Source organism: Humulus lupulus, chromosome 5 (assembly GCF_963169125.1).
Source record: "Humulus lupulus chromosome 5, drHumLupu1.1, whole genome shotgun sequence".
In the NCBI taxonomy this organism is placed as follows: domain Eukaryota; kingdom Viridiplantae; phylum Streptophyta; class Magnoliopsida; order Rosales; family Cannabaceae; genus Humulus; species Humulus lupulus.
This window is the reverse complement of record NC_084797.1, coordinates 21210667-21232057: the sequence shown is the minus strand read 5'-3', so window position 1 is coordinate 21232057 and position 21391 is coordinate 21210667. Positions and strand designations below refer to the sequence as shown.

At 32.2% G+C, this 21391-nt stretch overlaps 3 protein-coding genes and 1 non-coding gene across 9 annotated transcripts; 1 reads left to right on the top strand and 3 right to left on the bottom strand.

The window, feature by feature from the left end:
* Positions 1-350: 350 nt before the first annotated feature.
* Positions 351-2924, bottom strand: LOC133834604 (uncharacterized). The gene is made up of 5 exons (XM_062264273.1): positions 2635-2924; positions 2392-2444; positions 1373-1546; positions 1123-1224; positions 351-830 (listed from the first exon to the last, which is right to left on the bottom strand). Exons 1-5 carry the CDS (start codon positions 2849-2851, stop codon positions 696-698), a joined length of 681 nt encoding a protein of 226 aa, XP_062120257.1. The 5' UTR covers positions 2852-2924; the 3' UTR covers positions 351-695.
* Positions 2925-4010: 1086 nt separating this feature from the next.
* LOC133834603 (uncharacterized) lies at positions 4011-7674 on the bottom strand. Of its 3 annotated transcripts, none has more exons than XM_062264270.1 (4): positions 7525-7674; positions 6573-6614; positions 4813-6444; positions 4011-4723 (listed from the first exon to the last, which is right to left on the bottom strand). In XM_062264270.1, the coding sequence occupies exons 3-4, from the start codon at positions 6368-6370 to the stop codon at positions 4320-4322; spliced, it is 1962 nt and encodes a 653-aa protein (XP_062120254.1). In that variant the 5' UTR covers positions 6371-6444; positions 6573-6614; positions 7525-7674; the 3' UTR covers positions 4011-4319. The 3 variants fall into 3 exon arrangements, with proteins under 3 accessions (XP_062120254.1, XP_062120253.1, XP_062120256.1); XM_062264269.1 differs by having other exon boundaries at positions 6582-6614; XM_062264272.1 differs by lacking the exon at positions 6573-6614 and having other exon boundaries at positions 7525-7651.
* A 191-nt stretch (positions 7675-7865) lies between these two features.
* TRNAM-CAU (transfer RNA methionine (anticodon CAU)) lies at positions 7866-7937 on the bottom strand. The gene has a single exon. It is a non-coding gene; the product is annotated as a tRNA-Met (tRNA).
* A 7298-nt stretch (positions 7938-15235) lies between these two features.
* On the top strand, positions 15236-18478 carry LOC133834601 (probable inactive receptor kinase At4g23740). 4 transcript variants are annotated; one of them, XM_062264265.1, is made up of 3 exons: positions 15236-15541; positions 16088-17421; positions 17524-18478. In XM_062264265.1, the coding sequence occupies exons 2-3, from the start codon at positions 16179-16181 to the stop codon at positions 18180-18182; spliced, it is 1902 nt and encodes a 633-aa protein (XP_062120249.1). In that variant the 5' UTR covers positions 15236-15541; positions 16088-16178; the 3' UTR covers positions 18183-18478. The 4 variants fall into 4 exon arrangements, with proteins under 4 accessions (XP_062120249.1, XP_062120251.1, XP_062120252.1 ...); XM_062264267.1 differs by lacking the exon at positions 15236-15541 and adding an exon at positions 15552-15865; XM_062264268.1 differs by lacking the exon at positions 15236-15541 and adding an exon at positions 15556-15674.
* Positions 18479-21391: the final 2913 nt, after the last annotated feature.

Sequence of the window (21391 nt, the reverse complement as noted above, 5' to 3'; positions counted from 1 at the left end):
AAAACAATTCATTTTCTCTTAAAAAATAACCTTGGGTGCAAGGGATGTGTTCGTTAAAAGGCCATAACTGAGAGTCGCCCAACAAATCATGCAGCAACACTAAAAACTTTCACATTGTTGACTATGCATTTTTCTCAAGAATCATTAATATATTAGTAAACGCTTAAATTACTCCCAAATAGAAAAAGGGCAATGAAGCAAGAGCAAAACCAATAAGGGAAAGGATGACTATGACTTGGTAAAGATGGTTCGCTACCAAAGACTTGGATACCATCATGATGATTGTTGCTGAAATTATCTAGTTTACCAGTTGTAATTATTGTGGCTCGACTTAAATTCGAAATCCAAAGTTGAAAATAGGTCCTACTGAAGAGCTTATAATTCAATATTCATAGTGTTCACAGCATAAAGATCCACGCCAATTATATATATATACGTACTATATACTGGCACACACAAAAATTTATTTTAAAAAAAATGTAGAATGGAACGAAGACATCTATACAACTTTCTGACTAAAAACACGAAAAACTATGACAATGACACTGTATGAATTTTGACTTTTGTTCGACAAATAAAAACTTGTGCCAATCCCTTAAGTGCTGTACAATCGTGCTGAACCCAAAGGTTCATACAATATAGGCATAACAGTCTTACCAATACACCACACCACTCTATCATCAGTGTAGGATTACTCAAGAAGAACCGTTGAGAAGATGTGCCAGTGCCTTATCTGTATCATTCTCATGCATTATTAGAGCTTCAGCAACACTCTTCGATGGGAATCCCATTTCTCGTAAGAGGTTGTAGCCATTGACAAATTCCGGAACCTGAAATAAGTAAAAACAAAAACACATCATCAGGTGTTTTCATGTCGAAATTAAAGCACCAGCACCACGATAACACCAGCTTAAGAATGAGTGAAAAATTCTATCATGCAAAGATGATGTTATGAACTAGGCTCCAATTCATCAAGCAAGATATTTCTACTTGAGACCAAAACATTCTGAACCACATTTTAATGACATTAAAAAAAAGGAGCTACCAAGTAACAAGTCTATACATGTAAGCCCATACAGAACTCAAAATAACAGAGAAGAGTTGCAGTGCTCAAGAAAGCACCTTCATGGGATTGTCTCCATAATGCCCCACAGCAAGAGTAACAGCTTCTCGGTTCAGCCCTGAAGCAATATATTTGGCAACAGTAGGGTCTGTGTTGGAGCCCTGCCATAAAAATTTATTAATCAACAATTTTATGACTGTAAAACCAAATACCTGCAATCTATTAAATATTCTTTGGCAAGTAATTTATCATCGATTTTTAAAATATTGAAAATATGACAAGCAATGACAGTCAATGAAGATGACATACCACCGAAGACATTGAAGACATTGATGCTGGAGTCCTAGATGGAGGATTTTCCGGCACAAACTTCATCCAGTTCTGGTTTTCCTTCTCCGCTTCAGCAAGAATTTTTCTCTCAAGTTCAAAATCAAATTGGAAATTACTCCGAGGTATCTCTCCCACATGCGGTGACAACTGAGGCTGCAAAATGAGACAAAACCCAATATTACACTATGTTGCATCTCTTCAATACAGATAAGAAAGGCAAAGATATTATTCAGTTAAACTGCGAGAATAATGCAAATACTACTCTGATAATTCTTCAAAACAATGGCCAAACATTAAACTCAGTAAATCCACACTGATAACATAATTTTATTCCATAGTCAGAGTGGGGGAAAATGTAAGGTCAAACTACTTCACTAGTATGAAGAAGTCCAATATCATTCATGAACAGAGGTGTAAACCCAAAAAATTTCAGTGGTACGAAGATGTCTAATAACATGATCAAGGGGTACACTGACAGCAGTAACATGACAGATGAAACATCTATTGCCCAGCTCAAATTTCTTCAGAAAAACCACACACAAAATATATATATTACCGCAGTTCATATTGCCACCAGTGCAACTATCATATAGAATGTACGCTTTTAGGCAATAGCGCAATACCACAGTTCTAAAGAAATCAAAGATATATTAACCAAGTATTTTGGCAGAGAGACCAATTAAAATAAAAGCAAAATTCCTTCACTAGCATAATCGATAGACATATTATATGTTCCTAAGAATTATTTAAGACTTTCTATTACAATCTTCATCACTGTTGAGTAATCAATAGTAACGCCAACAAAATATCGACTGAAGACGAAACTAGCAACACAAATACTCAGTATCGTCCAATCAAGCAAATTTTTTGGAGTTTCTTAGCTCCCAAAATTTGCAGGGTTCAATCGTGAAGTCAATAAAGTAGAATAATCAAACAAGTACACGATCGCTACTAGGGCTAATACAGTTTTGTAACCAGAAAAAGAAGTCGAATCTTACAGGAGGTGTGATCCGATACTCCGGCTTTATAGTTACGCGTATGCCCAATCCTGCTGCAAATTCAAAAATTTGAAAGAAAAAAAAAATCAGACAACAACGAAAATTGAGTAGTTGGTCAAAATATTAAATAATAAACATCCGATCGATCAACAATTAGGCGTGCATACGAACAAACCTATGCTACAATGCCCTAACCCTAACAAAAATAAATAAATAAATATATAAAAAAAATTGAAGACCTACAAGAAGAAGAGGAAGGAGGAGGTGGGTTGTGGTGCTGGGGAAAGGGACGGCCTTGGGGGGGAGGGGCTGCGGAGTGGCCAATCTTGGGGTAGATACCGGCGGAGGAAGAGGAAGACGGCGGCGGAGGACCGTACATCGGATGGCTAGGCTGCGAAGACGATGAGTGTTGACGGTACATCGAGATTTGCGCGTCCAAGCTCCTTAATTCCAAAACCATACGACAGAGAAGAGAAGAAAGAACAAGGGAGTATACGAGACGGGATATATATAGCTACTTTACTTAATTCTGAGTTTTAATTTTTTAATTCTCAAAATATTAAAAACCACGTTGGAACTTGGAACCTACTTATACTTTTCGCGGGTGTTTCTTAGGGTGTTTTTCGTCGTTGTGCTAAAAGCACCCCAAGTTTTGAACTTTGCACCCCAAAATTTAATCAGTACACTTTAATTTTATTAAAAATTAATATATATTATTTTTTTCTTTTTACGTGTAATTGTCAAATTTTTAATTAATTAAATAAAAAATTATTTTTTTAATAGTTACCAGCACCAAAAATTTTACTAAACGCACCCAATACTAAAGTAAATCAACAGTTTGTTGTGTTAAAGCATCTCTAATGGATTTGTTGTGTTAAAAGTATCTCTAATGGAGTGTTATAAAAGTAATGTATAGTTATTTTTTAACTCATCTTTAAAAATTGAACTTCAATAATGATCTAATTTGTGTGTCAAATTTGATACAAGCTCAAAATTTTGCCAAATTTAACACAAAATATAGTATGAACCAAATTTCACCCACAATAAATATCACATTATTTAATTACTCATTAGTCACTCATTAATACGATTTATTAATTGATTTTTTTTTTTTTGGGCTGCCCCTTGCAATTCTCAATGATTTTGAGTTTGTAAATGGGCTGTTTGGTAAAATTTTTGTTTCTGAATTTTTTAAATACAAAAATAGAAATATTATTTATTTTTGTTTCTTTATTTTTAAAAATTAAAAATATGTTTGGTAACTATTTTTGTTTTTTGTTTTTAAAAACAAAAAATAATAAACACGTTTGATAACTTTTATTTTATTTTTATTTTTTGTTTAACATTGATTTGAAGAAGAGAAGAAGAAAAAAAAAAGGAAAAATTGAAAACTATTTAAAAAAAAATTTGAAATAAAAAAATTCTATTTTCAAAATTTTAATTAAAATTTTAAAAAATAAAAATAGAATTACCAAACACATTTTATGTTTAATTGTCAAATTTTTAATTAATTAAATAAAAAACTATTTTTTTAAGTGTTACCAAAAAACACCAAAAAAATTTCTCCATTTCTTTTATCTATTTTATATTTTGCCTTTTCTTTTATAATAACAGATATATAGCCTGAACACAAACTTGGAAAATTTGACTAATGCAATACGAATATTACATAGAAATCAATATTAATGAGTAACAAACAATGTTACAATTGAGCAAGTAATAAGTACACATACAGAACATTAACAAAGAAAAAATAGTTATATACATGAAGCTACGGTATATTATGTAACGTGACGAGTAATGCTAGGGACAAATTCAAATACCAGGCCACCATAACATCTCGTCAATCTACCCCAGAGAAGATTCTAGGAAAGAAAATATAGCAGGGTCAATTCAAATGGAAGAAAAAGAAGAATAAGAGCACAAAGTCACAAACCAAATATGTGGTCATTTGAGTTGAATATTGCAGCGCTAAACTGTCTTGTATTCAAGTCATTTCCATCCAAAGGACCAAACCGATCAAGCCACTGAGATGGGCTTGAGTTTTCACTCTCCTCTACCCACTCTGAAGTCATATCTATGTCCTCGAACTGAATCGGATCCGCTTCTAAAGGTTTCAATCTCGTTTGTCTTGCTAACTTGAGATTGTAATTTATGTAAACAAGATCATTCAAAGCTTCTCTGTCGATCTTGTTGCGTTTCTCCGAGTGGATTTGCTGAAATGCGTTCCAATGCCTCTCAAATGTGAAACTGCTGCAAACTTGACTGAGTATTCTGATTGCAACTCTTTGCAGCACTGGAGCAGAGTCACCATATTGTTCCCACCAAAGCCCTATGAAAAATAAAAAAACTTAGCAGTGAGTTTCTAATGTATGGTGTGGAGTCACATTTAAGATAACACATCTAGGATTGTAATTTTACCAGGTGAAACCACATCTCTTGCTTCCATAGCTAGGCTGCAGCCGAACATGCCAGTCGCCTTTGTAAAAGTACAAATCTGATTGGTGATATCGCGCCTCATTTCAGGAGTAGGGAGCAGCTTCTCCAGAACTTTGAAGAAGTCTTCTTTTATTGATGTAAGAAACTTTATCTCTGGATTGTACTGAATACTCGGGTTCAGAAATGCTGCAGCTGAATGCAGAGGCGAATGGTGTTGATCTCGCCACTTTCGATCTACTATGCCTAGAAATGTCTTGCACTTATTTTCATCCATTATATAATATGTCCTTATAGATTCCTTTGCCCTTGTCATCAACTCGTATATCGAACCAACCGCAGGCTTTCCTCCAGAAACTTCCCTCAACACTTTCAGAAAAGGCTCAGAGATTGCCACACATTCATCTACTGCCCTCCAGAACTCATTATCCTCAAGAATGGCAATACAAGACACACTTTGTTGTTTATTTAAGTACGAGGAGCTTGTACAGTACTCAGGACTGTTAAACATATGTTTCAACCTCGGCTTCTGCTTCAAGATCGATTGTAGCGAAAGGAAGTTTGATACAGATTTTGTGATACCAGTCCTAATGAGTTCTTGTCCTCCAGTGTACTTTTTCATCAGATCAAGCATCGAGACGCTATTGTATATGAACTTTGATATAGTTTGTGCGTGTATGATACATCGATTCACCCACTCCACCTTTGAGAACTCTTCAAGGATTAAATTCACGCATTGAGAAGCACAAGGAGACATGAAAATGCTTGAATAATTCTGCAGGATATGGTTGGCCACACCGGGATAGTTGAAAGTATTGTCCATTATAATCTGCACAACATTTTCAGGACCGAAATCCTGAATGACAGAATCAAATAAATCAGCAAGGCATTTTGCGTTCTTGAAGTAGGAAGACACATCAACAGACTTGTGGAAAAAGGTCCTGGTAGGTGATGAAACTAAGAAGTTAATCAAAGCCCTTGACTTGTTATCAGTCCAAGTATCAGCAATGATTGTACAACCTGTTGTAGCCCATTCTTTCTCAATATCTTTCGATTGTAAGCTCATTTCGCACTTGATCCTTTCCAGCCATGTAGTCTTAAGAGTTTCAGCAGAAGGACCAGAAAAACCAGGGCCGCACTTTGTAATGGCGTCTATCATCATCTGATAAGACGAAGAACGTGCAATGCTAAAGTCCAGCTTATTCTCGAAAAAGAACAAAGCTATACTTCTTTCTGCATTATCTTGGTTGTTCAAAGGAGGAGGAGCCATAGGAGTGACAGTTGGGAAAACTTTTGTAACAGGGGACGGTACATCAGTAACAACAAGAGTTTTACTAGCAGAAACACTCACAGGAGATTTCACTTCTACAAGCTTTTGCTTCTTAGTGCTAGATGCTTCTTTCACCTCTTCCTTTGATGCTATAATGGCTCTCACTCTATCAGTCACATCATCTCGTACCTTGCTACACGGGTTTACGCCTTTACTCGGTAACCGAGATAGATGATGCTTCAACCTACTAATGCCACCATTCAAAACTCTCATACAAAATTTACATCTGACCTTATTTCCATCTAATTTTTCAGCATATTCCCAACATACATCTTTTTCTCGAACCACTGCCACAAACAACATAAGCAAAACTCAATCAATATCTTTTATGTCTATATAGTTTGTATACCTAATCTAACACCTACATTTTTATGCCTCAAAAACAAACTACCAATATAGTCAAGTCAAGTATTACCAAACTTACTGAGTTATTAATGATGTAGAAATCTGCCCCCACCTACAAAAATATAAAAAAATTACAATTAGCTATTAAGGACTGGTTGCTTTGCATGCATAGGGATGAAAAAACAACTACATTACATATCTCCAAACCAAATTAACTTCTAATAGGTTCACAGAGTTTTAATCAAATTCCAGTTCGAAATTAAGGACATGTTTACTAATCAGTAATAATCAAAAAGGAAAAAGTTTAAAAGGAAAATAAATAAGTGACAGGACTCAATTTTCTTTATCCTTGCTTCTTAGAAAATCAACCGATCCGGTGTACTTACCTAATACCGATTTGAGAATATGAATCAAAAGTTTTTAGTGTGTATAATTTTATCCCATTATCTCAGTTTTCATTGAGTCCTATCGTGAATTGGTAACAAAGGGTTTCATAAATTGTCAAGCAATAGTCAGTTTTCCACAACAATAAAGTATGTAATTCCCAATAATTAATCTCTACTAAGCACAATTTTTATCATAATTAAACAAAATTTAGTTGGAAATATAATGGCGTCACCTCCACCTATACTCGAACATATATCTCACTGTTTTTCTCAAGTCTCTGTTTTCACATGCACGTACGTGTGGGTATATACCTAAGTGCTATGTTGTTAACAGAGCAAAGTACTTTTTGGACAGGAATGATTATCAGGGAAAAAGTTTTCCGTCTAGAGAAACAGACACAAGTACAATTAAACACATTTTGCAATTTAACCCCAAAAACAAAATTTCCCGAAATCAGAGTTTCAGTCTCCATATTTTCTCATAAACCAAACAAAGAAAATCCAAAGCAACTAATAAGCAAAAGATAAATCGGTTGATTGGAATATCAGAAAAAGAATTTAAATGAGAAACGTGACGATTGGGAAAACTAAAAGAAAAATTGAAAAGAGATATAGTGAGAAATTTATGACACTTACAGCGAGAGAGATTGGTCTTCTCGACGGAGAAAAATACGGAGGCTTCAAGATTTTGGGGGGTTTCTTACTTATCGCGATATTTTGGAGTTTTTAGGGTTTCTCTTATCTGAAAGTTCGTGTTTCTCCAAAATTCTCTTCTGTTTTATCTTCTTTAATATTATTTTATTTTTTAGTTTTTTTGACGATATCTCGCGGACAGTGACAAATTAGGTGATTAACAGAAGAAATCGAAGCGCGACTCATTTAAAGTCTACTACTGAGTCTGTAGATAAACGACGTCGTTTAGCATGGAACGACTGAAAATAAAAAAAATAAGAAAAAAGGCGGAAGCCACTCTATATTATCAGAGCCAGGTTTCGATCCTGGGACCTGTGGGTTATGGGCCCACCACGCTTCCGCTGCGCCACTCTGATTTGTGATAGTTTGAGATCCAAATATTATTTAAAGGTTTAAATAAAAATTTGTACAGCATTGTAAAGTTAATGAAAGTAAAAAATCTGCCATTTTTTGCTCTAATACTTTAGGTAACACACTTGCAATATTTGGTTACAGTAAATTTTACAATGAATTCTTTTGGTAACTATGGGCCTCTTGGGCCCATTCAAAAAGCCCAATTGAATTTAACAACCACACTCCCTAGTATTGATCATAAAGACCATATATTATGCATCACGTGTCAAATATATATTCCACCAAAAAGTGGAGATGTGGTTCATGAATCGAATTGGCCAACAGAATATTGTATAGGTCTATTTACTGGGTTAATGGGATTTTAAATTAATTAAAATGTTTTTCTTTGATGTGATTATTTGTTTCTGATTATTTTATTGTTGAGTAAAAAATGAACAAAATGTATATACATTATAACTTGAAAAACATTCCATGATATGATTGTGACACAAAAAAGATAAGTAAAGATGATGATATTTACTTTATTCTAAATCAACTAGCGCCAAATATATGTATACATATACGTGTATATATACATAAACATTACACTTTCTTCAAATTAAACCATTCAATTAATTCAACCTTGTATCGTTGTGTCTCACCAAAATATTCTCAGATGATGTCAAATTTACGCCAAGCACACAAATTTATTTGCTAGGAAAAATAAATAATAATGTAGTCAATGCATGCACATGTATTGTTTGGTCGTCCAATAAAATAAACCTATCACATATATATATAAATAAATAAATAAATGAATTTTATTAGGTTGGATTTTATACAAGGCTGGTTTTGGACGCAAGGAAGAAAACTTCTCTTTCTTGGAATCTTACGCTTTAACGTTTAGTAAGGAATTAGTTGAAAATTAAAATACAAAATACAAAAAATTCTTAAGAGATATTATATCCAAAATTCATGACGTGTAATTTATGTTATTAGACTCAAATATCTTCCAATTTTTCTCAACTATTGTTAGTTGGATTCAACCTGTTTGATAGAGTTTTCTATAATATATATATAAGAAAAACACATGCATGCACACATCATTAGCTTAATTTTTAAATAGGGTTTTCTATATAATATGTATATATATATATAAAGCATATACATATGCATGCACACAACATTAATTGATGTGATTCTTAAATTGGGTCGTTATATTGTGGTACCAAGTACACCATTTTCTCATGTCAAAACAAGCCATATAAATTTGATCATGAGCAATGTATATATATTAAAAATCATGAGGAAAATTAATCTATTCAAATATATAAATTAATGTATGATATAATATGAAATAAATCGTGAGCACATTTTGATTTATTTTTATATATGTGTACATGGATGAAGAAAGGCCACGATTAACCACGGTCTGTGCCTCATTAAAATTGTTCGTATTAATTAAGGTATGCAACTTAATGCTACAATTATTAGCTATAAACAAATAATTTGCCAAAAATAAACTATGAACAAATTATTAGTTGACTTTCAGGCTAATAAACTTTTTCGCAATTCAGCCAATCTACGAGTCACAATAAATATAAGGGATTATACTTATTTCGTACCCTATATTTTTGCAAAGTATCATTTTAGTACTCTCTATTTTCAATTATGTGGTACCCTGTATTTTAAAATCGTACATATTTGATACCCTAAATTCAGATTTGATAGATAAAATTTTGTCAATTTAATCAAATTGCTGTCAATTATGTAAGTTACAAATTTAAATTTAATTACATAATTACATATAACTGATGACAGTTTGATCATATTGACAAAATTTTATCTATCAAATCTGAGTTTAAGGTACCAAATATGTACGATTTTAAAATACAGGGCACCATATGAGCATTATTGAAAACTGAGGGTACCAAAATGATATTTTGCAAAAATATAGGGTACTAAATAAGTATATTCCCTAAATATAATGAATTAACTAAAGTCTATTAAGTATACAATAAATATTCTACTTACTCCTAAGTATAATAAAGTGAATTAATATGATATATATATATATATACATATAGTTTCTTATGTAGAGGCATTATTTTGGCCTTACCGTATGAAAGTTTTTTATTTTCGATACCTGGAAAAATTATAACTAAATTTGTTTGTATGACACTACACATGATAGTTATAGTAGGCATCACGCCAATTTTTAAAAAATTCCGATAAATTTATAGTGCCGAAATTAGAGTTCAAATAATATGTTTTCCACGCGTATAAAAAAAATTTATTAGGCTTGCAACTGACTATTTGAACTCTGATTTCGGCATCGTAAATTATACAGAATTTTTTTGAAAATTGGTAGGATGCCTATTATAACTACAATATGCGTCATCGTGTAAAAAAAAATTAGTTATAATTTATCTAAATACCGAAAATAAAAAACGCTCATACAATATGAGTAAAAGTGATGCCCCCACTAAAGAAGTTTCCTATATATATATAGAGAGAGCGAGAGAGAGAGAAAATCTACAATATAGGCATGTCTTTTGTCCCCACTGGTATGACGCGTTTCTGTTTTTAGTTCATGAAGAAATTATAACACAAATTTTTTATATGACGTTATACGCTGTAGTTATAGTATGCATCCCACCAATTTTAAGAAAATTCTGAATAGTTTACGGTGCCCAAAAAAACTTCAAAATAATTTATTTCACGCACTTATAAAACAGGCTTAAAAACAACATTTGTTTTGTGTTTTTGTTATATATATAGATTACAATTCAATTTTTTTTATATGACGGTGTACAACATAGTTATTTAGAAGGGTTTATATTTTTTTGGACCTTGTATTTTTTCTGATTACCTGTTTGGACCCTGTGTTTTAAAAAATTCTTTTTTGGACCTTATATTTTGTAAAACGATTAAAATAGTCCCATAAACTCAATTTTGATGAAGAAATAATTGAATATAACAACACATTTTTTTAAGCAGAATGATTTTATTTTTGTTCTGAATTGTTAGTTTGGTGAATTATTTGTGATTTCAGTTGATAAAACTTTGACCAAAATCGAGTTTAAGGTTCTATTTGAACTATTTTACAAAATATAGGGTCTAAAAAGTAATTTATCAAAACATAGGGTCCAACACAAGTAATGAGATAAAATATGGGGACCAAAAATGTATGAGCCATTTCTTCCACAAAATTTTGAGAAATTCTAAATAATTTACACTGCTGAAAATAATAAATAAGTTGTTTTAAAGTTTGTTTTATATGCGCGAATAAGTTATTTTAAAGTTTGTTTTTCATTATCGTAAATTATTCATAATTTTTTAAAATCTGATGGAATATCTTAGATAATTATAATGTATACTGTCACATAAAAAAATTGATTATAATTTTTCCACGAGACAAAAACAAGACGCCCAACCCTATATTTATATGTATGTATATATATATTTATATATATATAAAAGTTGAAGCCACCCTAAGCTAGCTAAGGAAAAATTATGCATTCGAAAAATGAGAGACAAGATAAAATAGGCCTACAGATAGAGGGACCAGATTTCGAACTGCTCTTCTGTTTTTCCCATTTGTTGGTTTCTATTATATATTATCAACTAACCATTTAGTTTTTATCAAACGCAGACTCAAATTAATTTTGAAATTTAATATAAAAGAATTTTTTATATTAATTAATTAAGTAATAAAAAATTGAAAGGAAATTTAAATAATAAAAAGTATAAATTAAATTCGTCAAATTGAAAACATACCCCAAATATTTTACAATTTTTTTTTTCAATTTTATCTAAAAGCTACAAACTTAGGCTCTACGTTGCTTAATTTGGTTGGGTTATAACATATTTTAAATAATTCAATGTAAAATATTGAGTTGCAAACATTTAATTGTAACATGCCTAAATAAGAAAAAAAAATGTTTAACCCACCCAATGAATTTTGCGATTTAGTTGGGTTAACTCATTTAAATCGATTTTCAGTTATCAAATAATCAAATTCAATAAACTAATAGTATAATATATATATTTCCTGCTTAAAATATTATATTGTACATTCATTGATAAAAATATAGGATTTCATTTATTTTATTTTTAAAAAAGATAATTCATGTAATAGTATATATATCTATATAAAAAAAACTCTTATTTGATTTATTTTGGTTATTTGAGTGGATTGTAATACAATTATTAGATTGGGTGTTTTGAATTTTTGTTGAGTTTTTTAGATTGTATTTTTATTGGTTTGTTCGATTTGGCTTGGGTGAATTATTCGGTTTAGACGGTTCGCGAAATTATTTTAACAAACCTATTAAAGTTTTGATTAAGAGACATAATTTCAGTTATATATTTTCTAATATTTTATTAATAACTGATAAAAATATATTGGAGACAACTTCATAATTTGTTTAACCATAATAATTTGTTGACTAATCAACTTTCTCATCTGCCAATCTGTATTATGCTTAGGAGTAAGTAGTATACACCATGCTCTTAAAAAATACATTTATATATATATATATATACATATACACACACAACATGCATTTTTCATTAAAAAAAACTTTAAAAGAAAATTAGATATAAAAGAACAAAACAAAACGACAAAACACAAAAGCCATCAAAGCTACAACGACATGCAGTTTTACTTGGTCAAACACTAGTGAGTAATATTATATTGACCAATGCAAATTATTGACTTGTGAGACTAAATGGGACCCACAAACTAATTTTGTGTGGCTCTGATTAAAGTAATCCGATCGGAAGGCTTACCTCGGTTCCTGTTGCTACCACGTAACCCACGACTGCGTACGTTAGCATTTGCCACGTGTCAAAATCATTGCACCACCGTGCGCCTCAGCAACAAACGCCGTCGGAATGACGCGCGGGCCCCTTCGTGGCACTCAACCTCCACAAGACTTCAAAGTCAACGTCTCGTCGTTGGAGCGTGTATTAAACGCGCTAACATTACAGGGTAAAGAATTCGTAGTGTTAAAAAATATTAGGTGACCTACGCAAGGACGCGATTTTTTACGGTTTTATCATTACCGTCGAAAAATATTAAAAAGAAATAAAACAAGAAGTCAACCTTGCATGTGCGGTGATTTCATAAATGAGTAATTAGAAAAATAATTTAGATTAATGATAAATAAAATAATTACCATAACTAATAAAGTGGCCAAACCTAATCAGTGAAGATATAACATAATAATATTAATAACATTGAAAAAGATTGTTCAACCAGAATTGCAAATGGCTTTCGGTCACTTATGTGTGTGTATTTTTTTTTTTTTGTGTGTGTGAAATAGATAATTAAATTGATATTCCATTTTCGCAAAAGTTTCAGACCAATAATTAAGAATGTGTAGTGATGAGATGGTACCCCATCTCTCGATTATCTTAAATGGGATATTTATTGCTTCTAATGCCCTTTTATGTTAACGTCCAGCTAATAATAAAAGTCTTTCATTTAATGCATGTGATGTGATATGCTAAATTATTGTCAACATTTTTTTGCCTATTAATAAGGTTTCATTTAAGGTTTTATGCTTTTTGGATGTATTATTTATCTTATTATTTGATTTGATTATGTGTTTTGATAATTTTTTTTTTAGATTTTATGTTTTGTAAAATTGATCAAATAGACACGTAAACGTAATTTTGATAAAGAAAAAATTGAATATAACAACATATTTGTTAGACAAAATAATTTTGTTTTTGTTTTAAATTGTTATTTTAGTAAATTATTTGTAATTTTAGCTCAAAAAATTTTGACCAAAATCAAATTTAGAGTTTTATTTGAATTATTTTATAAAACACATAATTTAAAAAATTATTTATCAAAACATAGAGTCTAAATAAGTAATTAGACAATATCCAACTCTAAAATAAAAAAGAGTATAAACCCTTCATTTAATTCACTACATGTGTGGCCAAGTCCTTGTGTGGATAATAGGTCTTAACCGTTGATGATTTCCTTTAAATAAAATTGATCTTAACCGTTGTAATTGAAATTTTGAATATTTTCAAATGATGACAAGTACATATATTTATTTTCTTTCCCAAAAAAAAGTACATATATTTATTTTCTTTCCAAAAAAAAAGTACATATAAATATTTTCATATATACATCATTGTTGAGAGAAGAACATTATTGTTCAATATATAATCATCTATCTTTTTAGTGCACTTAGATATCTACCAAAAAAAATCGTTGGGGAGTCAAATCACTTGTAAGTTGTAAGCTATGTATGTGCTTATATTTCCCATTAATAAAGTTTTTTTAGATGAAACCATCAATTTTTTTTTTCTTTCTTTGTGAGAATGTTAATTAGAACATTTGAGCAATTTATTAGTGAAAAGTTCACACGCAATTATCATCCATGACAATAAATATAAATATATTTTTTAAGAAAAGGATAAATATTGTTATTTGTTCTTAAATTATATTGTTTTAAACTTTAAGAAACATAATTAAACCAACAATGTTAGATAAATATTCATTTTATACAGTCAAAATATACACAATAGTATGACACCCATTTTAAATTATTCAAATTAAATAAAGTAATACTACCTTATTTTCATGTTCACAGCATTTTGATTGTGAAAAAATAAATGTGTATCAATCATTAAACATATTGTCTTGTTTATTTCTACTACCCTGAGTCATTAACCAGAGTCTATATTTTCTTTACTATTCTTTTACCTGATCTTTTCCATTACTATTTTATCTATATATCCAAACTTTGTATAAAAGTAGAAACTGTATCAGGTAATTTCAAAATTACTAATGTTAAAGGACACAACAGATATTAGACACCAAATGTCACATAAGAATGACAATGTTCTTTTAAAATATATATTTATATTTATATACCTACTAGTTGGTGAAGAATTAAGCAAGTTCTATTTATTTATTATGTCAGAACCTAAAAAGGAAGTAACAAAATAGTGTTGATCTCAAATATTAAACACACAAAACTCTTTTAAAGGCCATTGATTAAATTGCCACATTGTTTTTCCCCTATTTTACAAAATATGTCAATGACTCAACTATAACTAATTAAAGTCTTAATTTTTTTTTTTGGAACAATGACCAAAGTCTACGGTAGAAGAATATTGCTAAAAGAGTACATATAATGGTAGTAGAGTAGTTGTTCATTTAAGCTCTTTTCAAGTTGTTTTTTTTTTTAAATTTGATTTGTTGTCTCTCCCATCCACATGCATTCCTCTTGGTGCGCTATAAAATATTTGTTTTTACAAACCAAAAATCCCTGTGAATAGATATAGTTATATATATAGGTAGATAGATAGATAGATAGATAGAGAGTCTTCCCTTCTTTCTCATTGATTTATCTAATGCTTTCCCAAGCCTGTTGGCATGTGGTGATGCTGCTTTCACAAGCAATTACCAGCTCATTTCCATTATTACAATCATCATTGCCAATGACCCACTTTAGGAATTTTCCTCTCTGAACTGTTTCTCAAGTCTCAAAACTTAATCGACCTACCACTACTACCACTACTGGATCTATCAAAACATTGGTGTCATTGTTGTTGGTGGGGGTGTCAAGTTACCAATCCTTAATTAGCAGCTATGCAAGTAAGTCTTTTTTTTTTTATTCTCTCTCTCTCTGTCTGGAAAAACTAGAATTTTCCCTTTAGTTCTGCCAGAAAAAGAACTCTATCTATAGGATTTGTTGTACAAGTGGGAGGCAAAAAGAAAAAGCAAAAGGGTACTGAATAGTTCTCTGATCTGGGTGTATCTTAAAAAGTGATTCTTTTCTTGTTTCTGTTGGTTTCGGTTGAGAGACTCAATTTTTTTTGTCCCTAACTAGAAGAGTGAAGTTGTGTTCTCTTTCAGCTTTGAGAGTTTTTGGTTTTTCGTTTCTCAAGAAAATTCACCCAACAGAGTTGGTAAAATTAGGCACGTAAACCTATCTGGTTCCTATTCTTAATTCAAACTTTGAACTGCTTTTCTTGACCAAAACTCCTAACTGTAAAGCATTAAAAGCCAATCGTTATTGCTGAAAATTTGCGAGAAAACGGCTTTATGCTTTGCTCCACAGTTTAATATAGTGAGTTACAGCTCAAATATGTTTGATTCTGCTCTAATTCTTTTTTGTTTCCTGTTCTAAAACTATTGCAGATGTGACATAGATTCCTGAACCAAGTTTTGATGGTTTGCTTACATCTTTGGGGTGAACATTTGAGTCTAGTGATCATTTTTGACTGAGAAAATGAGGAAAAGACCAGACTTTTACTTCATTTTCTTAGCCATTTTCTTGGTTGGAACAACCTCCTCCACTAGTGTCACAGCAAATATAGCAGAAGATAAACAAGCTTTGCTTGATTTCCTTGGCAATATTTCTCATTCTCATACTCTTAATTGGTTTAAAAACTCTTCTGTATGCAACCGCTGGACTGGAGTCATTTGCAGCAGTGATCAGACCAGAGTTACAGAACTCCATCTGCCTGGAGTTGGGTTCCGTGGCTCCTTCCCATCTAACACTCTCAGTCGCCTATCCGGGCTTCAAGTTCTGAGTCTCAGACTCAATAAGATATCAGGTTCTTTTCCCTCTGATTTATCCAAACTTGGAAACTTAACATCCCTTTACCTTCAATCCAACAATTTCTATGGCCCTTTGCCTTTGGATTTTTCACTCTGGAAGAATCTTTCAGTCCTTAATCTCTCAATCAATGGTTTCAATGGGAGTATCCCTTCTTCAATTACCAACTTGACTCACCTCACAGCTTTGAATCTTTCCAACAACTCGTTTTCTGGTCAGATTTCGGACATTAATATTCCTAGTTTAGAAGAGCTGGATTTATCCAATAACAATCTCACAGGTATTGTGCCTAGGTCTCTTAGAAGATTTCCAAGTTGGGCATTTTTGGGTAATAATATTTCACCAGAAAATGCCACTCCCCCCTCTCTTCCAGCTGAGCCACCAAATGCCCATCCACCAATGAAAACCAGGAAACTCAGTCAGCCTGCAGTTCTGGCTATTGCCATTGGGAGTTGTGTTCTTGTGTTTGCATTGGTGGCTATGATGCTGCTTCTTTGCCGCTCAAACGGTGGACAGCAAAAAGGTTCAGTGGTTGCTAAACCAAATAAGAAAGAAACCTCATCAAAGAAGGGTGTCTCTGAGAGCCAAGACAAGACAAACAGGCTCTTTTTCTTTGAGGGTTATCGTTTTGCGTTTGATCTAGAGGACTTGTTGAGAGCATCTGCTGAGGTTCTTGGTAAAGGAACGTTTGGGACAACTTATAAGGCGGCTTTGGAAGACACAACCACTTTGGTGGTGAAAAGGTTGAAGGAAGTGACTGTGGCGAAACGAGAATTCGAACAGCAGATGGAGATTGTAGGAAAGATCAGGCATGAAAATGTAGCTCCTTTAAGAGCATATTACTACTCAAAGGATGAGAAACTTATTGTGTTTGACTACTATGAACAGGGGAGTGCCTCTGCTATGATGCATAGTGAGTTGAAACTTCTTCAATCGTGGCACACCAATTGACCCCTTTGACTCAATTTTATGTATAAAGCAATTTATTTAACGAGTGGCATTTCTCTTATTTCAGGCAGGAGAGGAGAGGGTCAAGGAAGAACTCCAGTAGACTGGGAAACTAGACTAAGAATTGCTGTCGGTGCAGCAAGAGGAATAGCTCATATCCACACACAAAATGGTGGCAAACTTGTCCATGGTAACTTAAGAGCCTCAAATATCTTCCTCAACTCTCAAGGATATGGTTGTGTCTGTGATACTGGTTTGGCAACACTAATGAACCCAATGCCGCCACCGACGGCGCGGTCATTTGGGTACCGAGCACCAGAAGTAACTGACACCCGGAAATCAACTCCAGCATCAGATGTCTACGGTCTTGGAGTGTTGATACTTGAGCTTCTCACAGGAAAGTCTCCAGTACATGCTACAGGTACTGAGGAGGTAGTTCACTTGGTGAGATGGGTGAATTCTGTGGTGAGAGAGGAGTGGACAGCAGAAGTGTTCGATGTGGAGCTGTTAAGGTATCCAAACATAGAGGAGGAAATGGTGGAGATGCTGCAACTGGGAATGAGCTGTGTGACGAGAATGCCAGAGAGGAGACCAAAAATAACTGATGTTGTGAGAAATTTAGAAGAAATTCGTCAACTCAACAGCGGAAATCGGCCATCGTCTGAAGTGAAATCAGAAGTTAGTTCTACTCCAATGCCAACTCCAGATGCTATAGTGAATCAATGATAGGATCATCTCAGTGATTCATTCATTCTAAAGTTTATATATTATCTTTTTCTTTTTTTTACCTATTAAAATTCATTCCTTATTGCTCAAATGGTTTTGATTGTTCTAGTGCTGAGATTTTTAATTGTATGTTATAGCAGTTACTTTAGATTCTAATTAGCTTCTGAATCTATTGTGTTACAAATCCAGGCCTTGAATTGAATGTTATGTATGTCGAATTTGAAGGTCTCAGCTCGACTACTTGACACCATTTTATTTTCTTGAATCTAATACACAGTTACAGATAACGTTTGATTGGTCACTGTCTCTTAAAAAATAATAATGATAAAATGATATCTGTGAAACGGCACCACCAACCTTGGAACTGATATAATCATGATCGATCATTTTGTACAGCTAAACGAAAGAAAAAAAAATTAACATTTCTTTTTAATATATATACTAGTATAATGTGCTCGTGCTAGGCACGTGCTGTAGCATTACATAAATATCATTTATTAAATTTTATAATAAATTATTACATTTTGATTATTAATGAAAAAATAATAAAATATTGTACCCGTATAAATTTTTTAAGAGTAATAAAACTTTGTATCTCTTTTTAATTAGGAAATGTCGGTACACATCTTTGTGTTTTTGTACTTGAAAAGTTATATCCTATTTTTTTTTAATATGATGGGATAAATTGTATTTATTTAGAATATCACATAAATTTTTCAAAAAATTCTGAATAATTTACAGAGCCGAAAATAGGTTTCAAACAGTTGGTTTTATACTCATGTAAAAAAAACAAGCACACTTATAATAGACTATTTTAACCATGTTTTGGCACGATAAATTATTTAAAATTTCCCGAAAAGGTGCAAGATGTTCTAAATAACTGTAATATATATCCTCATATAAAAAATAGAATATACCATTTTGGCCCCTACGTTTTTCCTAAATACGTGATCGACCCCTATGTTTTGTTAAATGACAATTCAAACTCCGTATTTTACAAAATGGATCAAAATAGTACCTTATACCTAATTTTGGTAAAAAAAATCAAATATAAAACTATTAAATATTTTTTAAAATGTCATGAAAATATATATTTTTTCAATGTTATGTTAGGTATTGTCATAAATTAAGTGGTTCAATTTTTTGAGATTGATTCACCATATTTTATATTTTATATATGTATTTTGATAAAAAAAAAATAGCATTTAGGGACATAAATGATACGATTTGAAAAGGTTGAGGACTTAATTGATACAAAATCAACTTTTGAGACCTAAGTGTTACAAAGTGTAAAGAATGGGGACTGCAGCTGAAAAAAACAAAATTTTAAAATTTACTTTTAGACTTTTTTTTTTGTTAAAATGTTAAAAATAGGAATAGAAATATTGATTATTTGAACATTATATATTGACCGATTACCCATTTTGACACTTTATTTTTTAAAATGAACTTTTGGACAATGTATTTATTCAAAAAGTTAAAATTCTTTATAAAAAAACAAATTATATAAATTTATATAATTTATATTTTCTGTAAAGGTTCTCACCTTTTTTAACCTTGTATTTTAGTCGATTATCCATTTAGACTATTTATTTTTAAAAATTAACTTGCGGACCTCATATTTTGTCAAAATGTTAAAAATATGAATAAATAGATAACTTAGTTGAACCACATGTTTTATTAAAAGATTAAAAATAAAAATAGATAGATTACTTAGTATTATTATTATATATAGATATTTTTAATTGACATATATTATAATTATTATTAAAATAAAAAAGAGAAAATAAATAATTTTTTTGTTGATTAATTAATAGTCATAAATTAGAAAAGTAGAACAAAAAATGAGGAAAAATGAAGTTTATTATTGTAATTTTATATATGTTGTTAACATATGTTTTTATGAAACTATTTATGTTCACATAAAAAGCATAAATAATACGAATAAACTATTTTTTTATGACCGTGTTTTCTCCATTAATTTGGTCTTGGTGGTTATGAATTGTCCATCAATTTATTAAGTTCGTTATGGAGTTGTTTCATTTTATTTCATTCAAAAGATTTTTTTTAAATGAAAATGATTAAAACATTTCAAGATATCAATAAATTATATATCTCTTCAATAAATAAAGTATTATAATAATACCAATTTGAAATTAAGTATTCAAGTTTTGAAGAATTCGGTTATGACTCTTGTTGACCACGATTTTGGCCAACGACGAGTAGACGTCAAAACTACAGTAAACCTTCAAGAGAAAAAACGACACCGATAATTTTATAGTGGTTCAGCCCCAATTTATTGGTAATAGCCTAATGCACTTGGAGTTGTGATATATATGTCCTATACTTAAGATCAGATGGACTTGAGTCAACTGAGTTTCTTAAGTGTAAGTAGAAAAATACAAAAGTTTCTCTCTCTAAACTGTCTTAGAAAATGCTCCAAGAATGCCCCAAGTCACAGTCTCAAACTCTCAAAACTAGAGAGTTTTTCTCAGTCTAAAAAGATCAGATCCTCAAAATGATGCCATGAGCCATTTATTTATAGGCTCATGGATCATACATCAGATATTCCCTTTGACCGGATCATTGGTTATTCCAACAAACTTTAATTAATAAAAATATAAATAAATTTAAATAACAATAATATAGCTATTATTCTGGGATATCTAAGAGATTCCCGCGGCAGTTGAGAATTATTCGGGTTGAAGCTGTTACTAAGGACATAGGCAAGTACCTCTCGTCGGCAAAGCACACCTCTGGTCGGTATAGGCAAAGTACTCCTCTAGCACACCTCTGGTCTAGCATGACACATCTCTAGTCTAGCAAAACACTTTACTGGTCGGCCACACACTTCACTGGTCGGCCAAGCACTCCACTGGTCGGCCACACACTTCACTGGTCGGCCACACACTCCACTGGTCGGCCAAACACTCCACCGGTCGGCCAAGCACTTCACTGGTTGGCCAAGACCGGTCGGCCAAGCACTTCACTGGTCGGACAAGCACTTCACCGGTCGGCCAAACACTCCACTGGTCGGCCAAGCACTTCACTGGTCGCCCAAACACTCCACCGGTCGGCCAAGCACTTCACCGGTCGCCCAAACTCTCCACCGGTCGGCCAAGCACTCCACCGGTCGGCTAAACACTCCACCGGTTGGCCAAGCACTTCACTGGTCAGCAAAACACTCCACCGGTCGGCCAAGCCAGGTG

Bases quoted from the DNA above. Each gene is read 5' to 3' on its own strand.
- LOC133834604 (XM_062264273.1), bottom strand. From the start codon at position 2,851: ATGGTTTTGGAATTAAGGAGCTTGGACGCGCAAATCTCGATGTACCGT. The intron at 2,445-2,634 runs GTAGGTCTTCAA...TTGAATTTGCAG, and splicing joins TCCTCCTTCCTCTTCTTCTT to CAGGATTGGGCATACGCGTA. The intron at 1,547-2,391 runs GTAAGATTCGAC...CTCATTTTGCAG, and splicing joins AGTATCGGATCACACCTCCT to CCTCAGTTGTCACCGCATGT.
- LOC133834601 (XM_062264265.1), top strand. From the start codon at position 16,179: ATGAGGAAAAGACCAGACTTTTACTTCATTTTCTTAGCCATTTTCTTG. The intron at 17,422-17,523 runs GTGAGTTGAAAC...CTCTTATTTCAG, and splicing joins TGCCTCTGCTATGATGCATA to GCAGGAGAGGAGAGGGTCAA.
- LOC133834603 (XM_062264269.1), bottom strand. The intron at 4,724-4,812 runs GTAAAATTACAA...TATTTTTCATAG, and splicing joins AAGAGATGTGGTTTCACCTG to GGCTTTGGTGGGAACAATAT.